Source organism: Herpailurus yagouaroundi, unplaced genomic scaffold, assembly GCF_014898765.1.
Source record: "Herpailurus yagouaroundi ecotype Mexico unplaced genomic scaffold, PumYag 141, whole genome shotgun sequence".
NCBI classification, from domain to species: Eukaryota; Metazoa; Chordata; class Mammalia; order Carnivora; family Felidae; genus Herpailurus; species Herpailurus yagouaroundi.
The window spans coordinates 53,078,607-53,095,175 of record NW_024412396.1 but is presented as its reverse complement, the minus strand read 5'-3'; the positions used below and the strand labels follow the sequence as shown (position 1 = coordinate 53,095,175).

Here is a 16,569-nt window from a genome sequence, read left to right as displayed (position 1 = left end):
TTTTAGCCCTGAGACTCTACAAACCTGTTGGTGTGCTTTTGAGAAATACATGACTTTCCCTGCCCTTTGCCTCTTCTATAAGCAACTACCACTACTACCCTAGTAAACAAAAACCAATCATGTGGCACCTCACTCACTCATTTACTTATTCCCTCAAAAAGCGTGTATCTGTGGGAATGTTTCATCCATCTGCTCCTTCTAATTAGTATCTCTTTGGGTCAGAATGGGTTCAGGCCGACTGATAAACATTCAAGTACTTGTGAACTGGACATTCTTGTATATGCTTTGGAAAGGTGTTCCTACATTAATCAGAATGCCTCATTAACCTGTGCAACCTATTCCTGACAAAAGAGGCTGCTGTGTTTGTTTCCTGTTTCTTGAGATAATGGACTATGCGGTAATGCAGAAAGACCAAGGGCTTTGTGCACAGAACTGAGTTTGAATCCTGGCTCTACTGCCACATTACTTTGGTCGAGGTGCATAAGCTGAGTGTTATTTCTATGCATGAAGTGGTGGTAACCTCATTAATATCAAAGGATTGTGGAGATTAAATGGAATCATATATGCAAAGCACTGAAGAGTACCTGATACACAGTAGGTGAATATAATGAGAAGGTATATGATCCAAGCAAGTATCTTAAAACTCTAACAGGAGTAGAAATAAATACCACTTGCTCTTTATCAACTCAGTTACTATGCTGCCCTCTGCTCTGATATGACTAGACACAGCAGAGAATTTTAAACATAACACAGAACTACTTTCTAGTATTGATAAGATGTGTGTCAATGAAAGCTGTGTTCTTCCTGTGTCATCGTGACTCTGTGGCGAAGTTGGACAGCGGGCTTTATAACATCATGGTGTGCCACTCTTGTATGTGATGCTGCTTTTTTCAAAGGAGAAAAGAGAAAAACTGGTGGTGACTTTGGCATGTGTTATTAGTCTAGAAAACAGACCTATAAAATACTACAGACCTATGGAACCCAGAATAGTGTAGGATTTACAGTGGTATGTTTAAAGACGTATGAACTGCAGAAGCAGTCCTTGTGTCAAGAACCATGTGGAGAGATCATCTCATTCAACCCCCTCACTGAACAAATGAGGAAGAAATGAAAAAAACAATTTTACCCAACAGCAGTGTTAAGGCACATACACACTATGTGGCATACAGAAAACTACAGGTAAAAGAAATAGGATAGAAGATCAAGATATTCTGTATAGTACCTAAATTTTAAATGATTAATATAATTTAAAAACATAATGTCATATCCAAAGACACAGAGTTTGTCAGGAAGAAAACTAGGAGTGATGTCTATGGCCCGGAGTAAGGTTCTCTCCATTAAGAATTCCGGTTTAAATTTAGGCTCCACAAAGTCAACTCTAAGTGTTCCAGCACCTCCCATGCTCCCACCTCCTCTATACCTTTGAGTCCTGGTGGGTAAAAGCACTAGAAGTGACATTAAAAGAAGTTCTCCATTTCCAGATCTGAAAATAGTAGTCCTAAGAAGACCTGTCTTTTTCCTAGTATAAGCTAGATTAAAAATTCAAGGTTTCAATGGATGCTGAGCATCATATAGGAATGTTTAAATTCAGCAGTTTTTTAGAAACATGATCCAATTCTGTATTTCCAAAATGATCCAAGAATATTTCTTAGGAGCCTCTTCCCTTTTATTTCACCAGATCTCTTAGCTTCTAAACAGTTGGCTATTTGTTATTTTGGGCTAAATTTTGCCTAGCATGTTTTTTTTTACATGTTATCAAAAAAGCACAAGCTAATCATGCATGCTATTTTCTTTTAGTGCCGTAAACAAGGAAATACATATTAAGGTTTTCTTCCCTTGGAGGCAAAAAGTGTTGCTGCAGATAAGAAAATAAGGGGAACCAGTAGATGCATGTTCTTTAACCTCCAACTACCAACCAGTAGACATTCAACACTGAAGCTTCACTTTGTACCAAAACTGAAAGAACATTACCATTAAAGTATTTCTCATAGACTATTTAACCCGTATACGGTAGTTGTAAGGTACAAGTTATTTAATGTCCCACACAATTCTGTGACATCTGTGTCCTATTGTTATTGTTGTTCTCAGTTTGGAGATGAAGAAACTGACTCAGAGTCATGTCTCATGACTTATCCAAGATCAAAAAGTTCCTAAGTGACAGAAAAAAGACAGAGCACCACTTCTTCCAATCCTAAATCTTGCTGTTGACTGTTCCCAAGCCCACCTACCAACACACTGCCTACCAGAACTCCTTTATCATTCACCTGTCCTCCACATGAACATATATTCTCAAAGTCATTTTTCAAAGTATCAGAATACAGAATACAAAAACAAAACCAAACAACAACAACAAAAACACAAAACACTCAATAAACTCCTTTCTTTCCCTGCAAAGAGTTGAATATCTTGCTTGGGATTTATACCAGCAAGGTGCTTTATAGTTATAAGACATTCTCTCACCCAAGGCTCATGATATGTCATGATGTGGACAGTGGACAGATTACTTCATATGTATGTGTGTGTGTGTGTGTGTGTGTGTGTGTGTGTATAATTTATTCATAAAGTACATATTTTTCAGCAGCAAAAAAAAAGTGGGCATGTAATTTGCACTGATTTCACCTGTTTTTTCTTTTTTCTTTTTTTTTCCAATGGAGGATGAGATGTGAAGGGACTTGGTGGTGTGTATCTCAGGAAAGGAAAAGAGTGAGCAACGGCAGTTCATAAAGGAGGTCACTAGGCAGGCAGGGAGGTCTGGCCTGGAATGGCAGCAGGTCTAAATCGAGAGAGTCCTGGAGTGTGGACACTGGAGTCTGTCTGCAGAGCACGTGGCTGTAGTCAAACAACACTAGTCTACATGCACATCAAGGCATAGACTGGGTCACACAAAATAAACTGAGAGGAAAGTAAACACAAGTTTTAACCAAACCTACTGGTATTGTTTTCTCCAAATAAACAGAATTTTTCCTCTTGAGGCACCACCTTATCAGTTTGTAAACTGTTACCAATGTCATGGAAGGTTTTATTTTTCCACCGTCAAAGTTTGAGTTCAGCAGGTATTGACTGAATGGTACATTTTTACTTCTTTCCCAATGACTGGGTCCTAAAAGACGAGGAGTGTTAGGGGATGAATTGTGTCCTCCCCAAATTCATATGTTGAAGCCCTATACCCCAGTACTTTAGAATGTGACTGCATTTACAGATAGTACCTTTAAAAAGGTAATTAAGTTAAAATGAGACATGTGGGAGAGACTTAATCCAGTCAGGCCAGTGTCCTTACAAGAAGAGGATATTAGGACACACAAGGAAACACTGGGGGTGCATGAACACAGAAGAAAGACCATGTGATGACACAATGAGAAGGTAGCCATTTACTAGCTAAGAAGAGAGGCCTCAGAAGAAACAAAATCTGCCAACACCATGACCTTGGACTTCTAGCTTCCAGAGCTGTGCGAAAATACATTTCTGTTGTTTAAGCTACTTAGTCTGTGATTTCTTCTTTAATGGCAGCGCTAACAAACTGATACAGGGAGGGAAGTATGGATAAGTGCAAGGTTTACCTTCAGAGATCTGCCTCCCTTTCAGATCACTCAGGGTCCTAGCAAGCAAGCCTTCAGAGATCTGCAAAATTTATTCACTAAAATGTAAAATGGAGTATGTTACCTCTTCTAGATTCAAAATCAGATAACAAAAGAATCAAGTTCTTACTGTGGAATTCCAGCCATCACCCAGTCTGGGGAAGGTTTTTGTTTCTTTCTTTGTTTCCTGAAGGCAACTGTTCCAATGATCTCAGCCCCTTTCCTTTGAGATGCAGCCCTCATCTCTACCCCGCTCAATGATCTGCACTGAAAATCCTGAAGAAATTTACAGTAGGGTATTACAATCTTCCTTTGGTGATCTTTCAAGAACAAGTGACTCTCCAGACCTACCACTTGCCAGCAAATTTTAGAGAAGAAAGATAATGCATCTAGAGGAGAGAGAGGAGAAGCCAATTTAATTAATTCATCACCAAGGCCAAAGACATATAAATCTTACAATTTTATCTGTCAACCAACACTATGAATTATTCAGTAAACTGAATCCCAAGAAAGAAGGGAGAGAGAATGTGGTTAGGAAGCAGCTGGCTGAGGAGAAGAAAGTGCTCAACAGATCAGAGTAATACAAGCCTCATGGCTGGAAAAACTTAAGAGATAGTTCTTTGTGACAACGAGTGAGGAGCACAGTTTCTTACAAGAAGGACTCCCGGCACACGTACCACTAGTGAGACCACCACCACTTCCGCCAAGATGATTCAAATAGGATTTTATTGCCTCCCCTACACACACACACACACACACACACACACACACACACCCCACACACACCCCTGATTTCTGAGCAAGACACTTTCCTCTAAATTGAGTTCTATGTTTTCAACTTGTTCCTCCAAATGCCCAGAGTCAGGAAGATCTGCTATTTTACAGAGGGTAAAATGTAAGTCATATTCTAAATCTAGATTCACAGAAAAGTCAATTTTCTTTTCTTTTTTTTTTAAAGTTTATCTATTTATTTTGCGAGAGAGGGAGAGAGCACGAGTGGGGCAGGGGCAAAGAGAGAGGGAGAGAGAAAGAATCCCAAGCAGGTTCCATGCTGTCAGCATGGAGCCCAAAGCAGGGCTCGAACTCACAAACCATGAGATCATGATTTGAGCTGAAACCAAGAGCCAGGCACCTAACTGACTGAGCCACCCAGCCGCCCCAGAAGTTGGTTTTCCTAACTATTAGGTATTAAGGCATTTTTTAGGCAGATGCTCACTGGAGTTCTTAAAGGTGGGAGAGGGGGGAAAAAATGTACAAACCTCCTTTATAAGACTGAAGGCTGGTAACAAATATATTTTAGTATTTATATTTCCATACCACTAAACTATCCAAGAGCTTTGATAAGCATGATACTTAAGTATGTGAATAAAGTTAAGGATGAAAAATACTTGTAGGAATATTCTGAATGACAGAAGAATGTACTTCTATATTTTATAAAGAATAGAAGAATTTACTTCTATATTTTATAAAGAATATAGAATACTTAAATTTCATATTAATTAATTTAGTTTGGTACCTGGATCCTCACCCCAACCCTCATATTTTTTTCCATTATAGAAGCACTTATCTCTCATAGATGATCAAAATACTTCTAAAATTATCCCTAGCTGAACACAATGTTTTATTTATATTTCCAGCATTAGCAAGGCACACACAACCTGACATATAGTAAATGCTCAATAAATTAACTGAATGACTACTAGTAGGTAAAAGCATGAAAGAAAGTGGGAAGCCTGAATGAGAGAAGGGACCAAACAATGGGAAAAAATGTACTAGATACCACTTAAGAGAGTTAATTTTCTCCCGAGACACAGTCCTAACCTGAGAGTATTTTGGGTGCCTAAGGTAGGTGTGGTCTTAGTCTCCTGAACTGATAAAGGAGCTCAGGCTTCTGTAGGCTGCCCTGGGATAAAGACTTCAGGCAAATCTATACATAATCGATTCTCTAAAGACAAGAACCAAGTATGGATAAAAGGACAGTTGTTGGGAAGGTTTCTGTTTCTTCGTTTGCTTTAGTGTAAACATCACTACAGGGCAAGGTAGTTTGGACAGAATGGTGACCATAACTGATTAACAGGACAACTCTGAAGGCCTCCGGCTTCTTAGGAAATGGGAAAGGGGGAAAAAAGTAAAACAAACAAAAACCTCCAAGTTCAAGAAAGTTCTTGGACTCAAGGCTCTAGTTTTCATTTTATACCAGAATGAAGGGCATTTATTCCTTCACAAACAATACAGACTGCTGCTTTTAGCTATGGAATGAGGTTGGCAGAAAACTATTAGTAACAACATTAGTCTCATGGTGCTGTGCCTCCTACAGCCTCCGTCCAAAAGATTTTTTAAAACAATTGCTCTTAGTGAAGCCTTTGTCTTGGACTAAGAGGAAGCAAGTGTACTCCAAGTAAAAATGAGAAGTGCATTAGCAAAGCACCTTGGGGTCTCCTGGTCTTCTCAGGACACAGAAGGTCGCAGCTTGGATGTGGGATTGGAGTCAGAGGATGGGTCATCTTGTTGATTGCCACTTCTCAGGTTTTCAAGCTCAAAAACATTAATTAAATATGCAAAGAGTCTACTTAATATAGATGCATTCACTCTCCAAGCCCCAAATCAATGAGATGGGACTTCAGAACTGAAAGAAGATACTCAAGAGTTGAATTCATGAGCTTTCTTATCTTAGCCATGGCAGACCTTGGGGTTCACTGCATTCTACAGCTCTGGTGGGTGAGGGCCTTTTCTGGGGTCTCTGGTCATTTACCTACTTCACGCTCCATTTCCATCACACTGACTCTTATCAGATACGGGTTAATGAGAAACCAGACTTGGAAGGAGTCAAAAAGATTCAGAAGTTACTAAACAACTGATCCTTGAACAAAGTAAACAGAAAAGAACTGTGTTTAATCTGTGCCAGGCTCAACCCCTGTAGCCCTTTTAGCTGAAAGAGAGAGAGAAAGAGAAACAGAGAGACTGACAGACTTAGAAACCTCCAGAAGTATGGCTCTGCAAGTACCATCACTTAACTAGCAGCTGCTTTTAACTGTTTACATCCTGAACAGAAAACACCAAGACTCTGCCAGCTTATAACCTCTAACTAATGCATAATATCCATCTCCCTGCTGATCATTTACACTAATTAGCAAAATTTAGCTAATTATCGTGAGCCTTTGCATGTTTAATTATGGCTATTAGTAATCGTCTGTCTGGCTTCCTCCATCTCCCACTCCCCTGCTTTTCTTTCCTACTCTTTACAAGCCCACCCCCATTCACGGTCCCTCCCCCCCCTTAGGGGCTAACAGGTTCCATTTCAATGAAACTGCTTTTGTTTTTCTGGTGGTTGTATTTCTTCCCCCCCCTTCTTTTTTTTTTTTTTTTTTTTTTTTTTTTTTAAAGAAAGCCTACCCCAGACCTAGCAGGAGTCACAGAGAAAACAGCAACCAGATCAGAATCAAGCATTCATTCCTTCCCACCACCCATCTCCACCAACCTTACAAGCTCTGAGCTGCTTGACAACTCCATCAAATAAAATTTAAAGAGAGAGCCAGAAAGAGCCAGAGTACGTGCTGGCATTTTCTCAATGTGCTTCCACTTAACAGTATAGACAGTACAGAGGAGCAGCCCACGGCTAGGAGGCAGTGGGAAGAACTGACATTCCGAATGGGGTCTGCGTGCTGTAGGTCTTCAAAATACAAGCTAGGGCAGGGGACCTCTAGTGTGCTTCATTCGTGCAGCTCCCTGGAGGGCTGCTCCTGCTGCTGGGCTCTGTGATTCCTACTCTCCTCACCACTGGAGTAGACTGCATAGTAAACAAATATTGAAGATCCCTTCTTTAGAACAGTTTACTATGGCAAGCTCCCACCTTGGTGGCAGACACTGCCCTTTACAGACTGCCTGCTCAGAGCTGAATATATTTTTAAGAGCCATAGATCTCTTCCTTCAATAGCTAGGCAAGGAGGGCTATAAAACATCTCATACCTGTGCTGTGTGAACAAGCCCACCAGTGCTGCCTTTAATTGAAATAACATTTGTATAAATGGTGGAATCAAAGTTACTAAGATTTACACTTGGGTAAATTATAAATGGACTTTGTCTTACCCATTTTATCACTTCCTACCCAGTAGGTAGCAATATTAGATGTGTAGTTTTTGAGATAGCTGCTCTTCCCATCAGATATGTGGACAAACATAAAGCTGCCCAAATGAACAATAATGGCTACTGGTTATTAATTACATTTTCTGCCTTCTTACACTCAGCTACTCTCCTCCCTGAGGCCACTTTACAGCAGTTCCATCAACTTCAGGCTGGGGACCAAAGGATCCCTGCTGTCTACTTCCCATGACTAGCTCCAACACAAGACCAGAGAGAAGAAGGGTGAAAGCAAGGTGAATGGATGGATATTCTCAAAGTACAAAACCTGAGACTTATTTGATAAGTTGCTTGCCATCACGGGGAAGGGGGATGAAGGAAGTAGAAGGTTCCAAAGGGGAAAATGTAGTGTTTGTGAAGCTATGAATAAGCAAGCTAAGGAGAGGAGAACCCATCAGAGAAACGGGGGGGGGGGGGGGGCACGAGGGCAGAAAATACTAGCCTTTAAAGAGAAATTGAACATTTTCTTCTCTCATGCACATGCAATGCTTTTATCATTTTAAATTCAAATTTTTTATTATCTTCCCACCCTTGACATTACCTGAAAGGCGAGTGGGTTAAGGAATCGCTATGCCCCATTAAAAGGATAAAGAGGAGAGAGACCCACCGTGCCCTCCTCGAAGGGAAACAGGGGAGCGATAGATAGAAATAGGCACTGAGTGATGCTTGCTGCCATGGAAATGGTGCTCGTGCTGAGAGTGAGACCCCGGCGAGGAAGAGGAGGAGGAGGAGGAGGAAGAAGCTACATTAGAGGAACTCCACACAGAGCTGACGATACATCCCCAGAAGAGGGACCAGATTCCAAGCGTCCAAGCCGGCCGGCGAGGAGGGCTGCGTCTCGCGTGGATTCTCAGGTGCATGGTCAACGCACTGGACCACTACAGATGGGCAGTTTGAATTCCGGCCAGTGAGGAATAATGAAGTTCATGATGCCCAGGGGCCCATCATAGCAGCAGGAATACTTGCCAGTATTTTGGAAAGAGGGAGGGAATAAACGCTTTCAAGACAGATGATGAATCAGTTAAGGTTGGGGGGTGGGGGGAGACAGAAGGCAAAAAAGCTTCTCTTTCCCAAGGCTGAAATTTAGAAAGCCGAAGTCCACCCAGGTATAGCAACCCTCCTAGGGAGCCCCGGAATGCCACACATGTCAGGGGAGGCCCGGCGCGGCTTCCTCCTTATCTCCAGGCGACTCAACTGCACACTCCAGGAAGCCACACAGAGGAAAGGTGGAAACGAAGCAAGAAAGGGAGGCAGTAAAAGACCCAAGAAGGTTCAGGTTAGTTTATCCCAACATCCAGGCAGTTTGAACATTTTTTTTTTCTTTTTCCACTTCCATGCGATGCAATGCAGAACTGCCAGGCAAAAGGGGGCTGCAGGTGGGAGAGTTTTTCGCGTGTTCCCGAAGTCTCGATGGAAGGGCGCGGAGGCTGTTAACCCTGCGCGTTCTGGAAGAGCGCCACGGAGCAACCGCCTGCGTCCTGGGTTTCCCAACTGGATGTAAAGCAGTGGCAGCAGAAGCAGCAGCAGCCGGAGGAAGAGAACAAGAAGGACCGGAGGGAAAGAGGCAAGGAGGGGGAAGCCAGCGCGGAGAAGCCACCCAAACCAACGTGGCCCTGGGCGGAGAGAGGTGGGTGGGCGAGCGCGGAGAACGTAGGAGGAGGTGCCCGGCAGGCGGCAGAGGTGGCCGGGAGGCGGGCGGGCGCCTGCAAAGTGCGCGGAACTGGGAGGCACAGGTGAAGTGAAGCGAGGAGTTGGGGAGCCAAATTCACAAATGGGCAAGTCATATGCAAATAGCGCACTCCCGAGAGCAAATCAGTGCAGCCCGAGCGCTCTGCCGAGGGACTGGCTGGCTCGGGTGGGAGGAGGGGCCCGAGCGACCCGGAATCCCGGCCCTCCCCATTCAACTACACGCTCCTTCGTCTACACCCGCTCGAGCCTCCCGCGCACACCGGCGCCCTCCCCGAGCTCCGCTTCCTCCCTTAAGAGTGAGCGTGTGTGAGCGCGTGGATAAGTGAGACCGACAGACCGACAGATGGACGCTGCTCCTTTTTTTTTTTTTTTACCACCCTTTCCTTTTTCTCTCCCAGGCGCATTAAGCCAAATTCGGATGATTAAGGCACCTTTTACAGTTTGGGAAGAAAAATGCAGGCGGTGGCTAAGGCTGAAGTAGCCCCAGATAGAAATAAAAATAAACCCCTTGAGTCAGCAGGAGCGCTGGAGCGCCTGCACACTGTCGTGCCGCCCGCACGCTCCCCCTGGCCTGACGATCAGCACAGCGCGGCCACTCTCCCAGGACCCCACCCAGAGGGGGAAAGGCGGGAACCCGCGTCCTGACTCTATACGGTGAACGGAAGAGGTGGCCTGGGGACCCCGGAGGGTGAGGGGCTTGGCCGCTGGAGGCCCTTCGAGAAGGTAGCTTCGACCCCCCTAGTGGACAGGACACTCTTGGAAATTCAGGACCCAGAGGTTAGTGCCCACGCCCGCTGTCCTGGGCAAAGAACTTCAGAAGGGGTGAGGGCTGCTTCTGCCGGAGGAAGGCAGTGGCTGACCTGTTCCTGACTGGCCTCAGTGCCACTGCCCCAGGTGGGTGAAGCCTCCGGGCCTCCGGGGCGTCGGGCACCAGAGAGCGTGGCTTTTACATCCAGGCTGAACCTGCAGGGGAGAGCGGGAGTGACAGGAAGAGGCTTGGCGCGCCTGTCCTGGCCATCTGTGCCTCTAGGAGGGAGCTGACCCAGGGCTCTGCCAGGGAACAGTGACATTCTGAAGGATGCAGCCTCCACCCCCGCCTCTCCATTCCCCCGCGCCCAGCATGATGAGTGCTGGAGGCATAAACCCAAAGGGCAGCACTCCTAAGCCTGGGGGAGGGGGAGGGAGGAGGGAGGTGTCTTGCTAGCTTTTATTTCTTCCTTCCTACTCACCTTGGTTAAAAGGCTTCCAGAGGAAGCAGAGGGAATAATACTTGATGGTTAAATCATATGTATACTATATACCTGCTGATTAAATCATGTATCTATCACAGATAATCATATATATGTTAAAGTATATATATGTGTGTATCTGTATATATTTCAGATGTCTATATATATGGATATATCTATATGTCTCTTGATAGATGATGGAGTGATAGATAGATACAGTATTTAGGTGGCATTTGCTTTTTTAAAAGGATCTTATAGCACCTATTATACTCCTGATCTCAATGAGCATTTCAAACTCCCTGAGGAAAAAGAATAGGGATTAAGGCAGTCCTATTCATCGGACACCCCAAGGAGATGTTGAGAAGTTAGCATTGTATGCATTTCTAACAGATAAACATAACAAATTCAAGGATGCTTCAGCTTCCAGGTCAAATATCAAGTCCATTTTAGAATGTATGTTGGTGATTGGTATTCTGGTTCTGAAATCAGTGTTCTAAAGGTCCATGTTGTCCCCTGGTAAATGGTGCACAGTCATCCCAGCTGCTTGGGCTCTCAGCTGTAAGGCTGATCTGGGACCCACAAACCTTGTCAAAGGAGGTGGCCATCTTTCAAGGTTTTTCATGCCCTTGGGTGATGATGGCCCACAAACATGTCCTAACTAGCAACATGTAGCTAGGAACACCACAGCAAGTAAGAGGGGTAGTTTATGGAGACTCAATTTAAACCTCAGTTTCCTCCTCCATAAAATGTAGATAATGCCTTCTCTCAAGAGGTTCTTGGGAATTTTAAATGGGATAATGCATACACAACATCCGGCAATAGCATTTGACAAGAGTTGCAGCGCTCTGTTCAGTAGAAAAAGTAGCTGAAATTCCGAGACAGTTAAGCATGATGTGGTTAGGGCCTTATGCTATTACTAGGAAAGTTAGAAAAAAAGAAAACTAACAAAAATACCTTCCTACCCTAAGCACCTTCCTTAAAGTAGATGATAATTCCCTTTCAATCCAACTGGTCATTAATTTGGTCCCCCAGATGGATTCTCACTCTACTCTGGATTTATTCACCTCTGCCATGGCCTTCAGTGGACCCAGATGACCTGGCCTAGTTCTCCAGCTCCACCTTCTGCCAGGTGACCCCTCACTCGCAGCTCTCCAGTCTCCCAGACCCTCCTTCTGTTCTTTGTGCCAAATTCTTTCCCAACCTGAAACCTTCATATTTGTTGCCCCTCTTGTAAGGAAGCCTTTTTCCCAAGAATTTTCCGTGGTTGGCTCATTTCATGTCACCTCCCAGAGAACCTCTCTGGCCCTCGTCTAAAGTTAGCCACTGCCACCCCTGAGAGGCACTTTATCCCCTGACCTTGTTCTCTGTTTCCTTCACAGTACTATCCACTTTCTGAAATAATTTTATCTGTATTTTGTGTGTGTGTGTGTGTGTGTGTGTGTGTGTATTCTAGCTCCTTAAGAAAGATTAACTTCATTAAAAGGTGAGCCTTTGTCTTGTTTTCTCTATGTCCTCAGGGTGTGGAAGAGTAAGTTAGCTCATAGTAGGAACTCAGTCAATATTTGCTGGGTGAATGAATCCCATGAATCAACTGCCACTCTCCTATTCACACATTCTGTTTCACTGATGCAGTATCTGGCTTGGGTGCCATTGATCCCCAGAGACATGTATTTTCAGAGTTGACGAGCTGACCACCTACCCACTTAATGTTTTTCGACTTTTCTAAATTGGCACTGAGTGTTGGAGATTCTGTGTCTGACTTTCTTCCGAGGAAGCATGGGAATCTTAGATGGACCTTTCAATTAGCTCTCTGCTAGGAAACAAAGTGAAAATAAATCCTTAATGCAGTACAAAATCTGGAAATGCTGCTGGTATGTCACAGCTGGAACTATTCATTTTACTTGTCATACTTATAATTTATGTATTTACTTTTTGCAAAATGTCAAAAGAAGTAGCTGTGGATTCTGGTAATGCCGATTCCATTTGGAGACCCAGTTGAATACTGAGGAGACTTAACTGAGGATGAAATCAAGACTGGTTTATTTTCCTTCTTCTACTCCAAAGAGATAACCCAATTATCCTGATAAAATTCATGTCCTTCTCCAATTTAACACACTGTTGATTTTTTTTCATGTTTTCTATCCCTCTCTTTGCCTAGTCTACACATTTCTACTGAGACTTCCCTTCTAATGCTCATGCTTCTCAAGGTTTGCTAGAGTTTACATTAGCTTGATCTATTAAATATGTAGTTTTCTTTTTTAGATTTTTAGCTCCAGTGATACATTCTAAACACTGCCGACAGCTAGAGTTCCAGCTGAAGGATTTATCACCACCTGTACTACCATCGAAAGCTCCCCTCTCTCCTGAATTGTCTTCTCTAGCAGGCTCCTTACATGAGGACATGCAGATGTACAATGAAGATCAGTACACTTACACAAAAGAAAAGAAAGGGATGTATAAATGTTATGCTCACCATTGATTTAAAGTTGAAAAGTACAAATGATTTCACAGGAACAACCACACTTTGGACAACCCCCCACAGAATCCTAAACAGACTTTGGGGAACCTTACATTTCTGAGTGGAGTGCAGCTTTTTCAAAAATTAACAAAACTAAACAAAACAAAACAAACAAACAACAACAACAAAACAGCCTTAGCTGGATCTGCTTGATTAATAGCTGGGTTTCTCTATTACTCCAGACTTCAGAATTTGCAACTATAGACTTCCTCTCCTTGTTCCAATCTCCCTGCTCCTTTTCACTTCCAGGACACTCCCAGAACAAGGTGTGCCAACCCTTACCCAGCTGTTCATCTTGCTTTGGCCTGTACCTCCGCTATAAAATAGTCTGGGGAATCTTTGGCTTCTAAAATAAGCCTCGTGATAGTACTTCATCATGCCAGGTGCCAAGAACCTAATGTGAAGTTGCCCTGCTGGTCTCACAATACATTTTGTCTCTGCACATGTCTCTTCTCACTTGTATAGACTCTGACTTTCCACTTCACTGCCAGCAGGAGACACCTGTCAAGTTGTTTGTCGTGGGCATACCTTATATGACTCTACAGACACAGAGAATTACCAGAGCAGTCTATTTGTGCATGAGCCTGAAACTCTTAGGGAGGGCCCTCTTTTCCCAAATATGAAGAATAGAATTCCTTAAGTTTTCTCTCTACACAAAAGGTGAGTTTAGGAGGAGGGGAAAAAAACAAAAACAAAAACAACTAAACTCTCATAATGTGAAATGAAATAAAAGTCCTGAAAAAATACAGGTGGCTGTTAACATGCCTATAAATATATCCAAGGGTTCCAGTGACAACCGTAAAACAGTATAAGTCTGCTTTATTATGTCAGTAGATTTATTTATAGCCATATAATTCATCCCTCTGCTCATTTATTTGAGAAAGTGATCCTGCAAAAATGCAGATTTTGATTATATTTCCCATTTACGGGTATAAAATAGCAGCTTTATTCTTCTAAGCATCACTTGTATATGTATTTGATTTAAAAATACATTTTAAAATTATGCATCCTTGCATAATTTTATAGTTTAGAGAATGTATTTATTACTTCTCTTCCTTTTAACTTAGCCTTCTTGTAAACATCCACACTTATTCTCTTGTCCTCCTTGTGGCTGAAATGGGGATATCAGGAGTTTAGACATTAAAAATTTTTTCTCTAGGAAATTTTCCAAATTTCTTGAGTTTGGTCAATACTGCTGGGATATCTACTTCATTAGAATTTCACACATTTCTTCAAGGAGAAGAAAAATAGGAAATTCTCCTGTGTAGCATCTCCCTTCAAAGTCCAAGTGAAATTATTTCATCATGGAAGCAAATTTTCCTTTTACTCCAGGACAGAATTCAATTACTTGCTCATAGAGATTTGGGCATTTAAAACCTTATTAGTCTTCACTAAGCTTACAGTGGATATCAGAGATATAAATTTCATATCCTCAGCATCATGTAAATCTTTATCCAGTGTTAAGGACTCAAACAAAATGAATTATTGTTATACAATAACAGAATTAGTAAGATAATTTGTATGTTTATACAATAACTGCCAAGTTAAAGATTTACAGGGCACGCTGAGAGTGCACACAGCTTTAGATTTGGGCCCCTGGTGCTCAAGACTTCCTAGGTTCAAATCCTGATTCTGCTTTTTAGCTGCTGTGAAAATGTTGACAGGATCTTTACCCTCTTTGTATCTCAGCTTTTCCATCTGTACAATAGGAATAATCATACTATCTATTTAAAATGATTGCTGTGAGAATTCAGAAATATATGTAAAATGTGTATAAACAGTGCCTGGCACATAAACCAATAATCAATAAATGTGAACAAAATTATCTCTTTCTCCAAATGACTCCTTGAATATCATCCCTGCAGATAGTTTTCTTCCTGATGCAAATCTCAGGAAGACTGGATAAACAAAAAGGCTCCCGTATAATTCCAAAATGTCAAAAGTCCCTCCTGTGTGTTGCCTGACTCATTGGATTCTCTTCGCCTATATTTCACAGAATGAAGAGTAGCTTAATCATGTCTTTTCTCACAAATATCCTTCGAGCCAACTCCGAAATAATAAAGCTCACCAGGGTCTCAGAGCCAGATAATATGAGCTACGGACACCCAGCATTGTTGTAAAAGGAATAATTTTCTAGAATAGGGTGGAACGCATACAATCTCAGTCTGCTTGGGGGTCTTGAAGGTCTCTCTGGTTACTTCTCTCTCCCAATTCTTTTCCTACTTTTTTCCTCTCTAATAAATAGTACATTTTGGGGCGCCTGGGTGGCGCAGTCGGTTAAGCGTCCGACTTCAGCCAGGTCACGATCTCGCGGTCCGTGAGTTCGAGCCCCGCGTCGGGCTCTGGGCTGATGACTCAGAGCCTGGAGCCTGTTTCCGATTCTGTGTCTCCCTCTCTCTCTGCCCCTCCCCCATTCATGCTCTGTCTCTCTCTGTCCCAAAAATAAATAAACGTTTGAAAAAAAAATTAAAAAAAAAATAGTACATTTTAATTATTTAGCCTCCCTCCCCCCCAAAAAAGACATCCCCTCTAAATCTTATAATAATTTCCATTGGACTTATTTGGTATTCTTATTCAGTAAACGTTTTCTTTCAAATTACTGTGAATGTATCTCTGAACTAGGTTCTACTCACTATAGAAGGAAACAATTATATGGTGCATCAATTCATCTATTTCACAAACATTAAATTTATGCTAAGTATGGGTTAGGCATCAGGTAAAGTCCTGGGGACTCAGAGAAGATTTAAGGCCCTAAAAAGTGTATAACTTAGCAGAAATATTTTATATATATATATATATATATATATATATATATATATATATATTTATATAAAATAATAAACTCTATTCATATATACAGCCTCCCAAATACAATGTGATTTATGCTAGAATAAAGGTGCAAATGAAGTATACAAAAGAATGGAGAATTGAATTAATCCAATGTAGGGAGAGGAGGTACTATCAGAACGATCAGGAGGGATTCATACACAAGATGACATGTGAACTGAGTGTCAAAGGACTAGAGTTCAAATCCTGATCTACTACTTACTGGATGTGCGACCTTGGGCAAGTTCTTTTATACTCAGTAAGTATCTTCTCTTAATAGTATAATTATGAATCTCTACCTCACAGGATTGTTTTGAGGGTTAAACAAGTAGATATATTTGAAAAGAATATTGCAAATATTCAGGTTCATTATTATTATGAACCTGGCCCTCAATAATTTCATATAGGTAGAGAAACAGGAATGCAAATTAAGGAGATTATCAATATGAGGTGGAATCATCCACGGAGGGCTTCCTATAGGAGTCAAACCCTAAGCTTAGCTTTCAGTTGTCACTTACATTGGTAAAGCCTGAGAATCTCAGAAAGGTGTCAACTTTTCTTTTGGCTCAAAAAACAAACAAAACAAAACAAAACA

At 42.0% G+C, this 16,569-nt stretch overlaps 1 protein-coding gene across 41 annotated transcripts in view; it reads right to left on the bottom strand.

The window, feature by feature from the left end:
* The window catches only part of NRXN3 (neurexin 3), a 1,583,151-nt gene that overhangs the window by 530,155 nt on the left and 1,036,427 nt on the right, over positions 1–16,569 (bottom strand). The window contains exon 1 of one of the 41 annotated variants that reach the window (XM_040477897.1): positions 8,320–9,598. The exons of 36 other annotated variants lie outside the window; for them this stretch is intronic. In XM_040477897.1, coding sequence (XP_040333831.1) covers positions 8,320–8,572 — 253 coding nt within the window. In that variant the 5' untranslated portion in view covers positions 8,573–9,598. Of the gene's footprint in view, positions 1–8,319; positions 9,599–16,569 lie in introns of those variants that run through there. 4 more of the 41 variants (XM_040477905.1, XM_040477894.1, XM_040477895.1 and 1 more) reach the window with 4 other exon arrangements.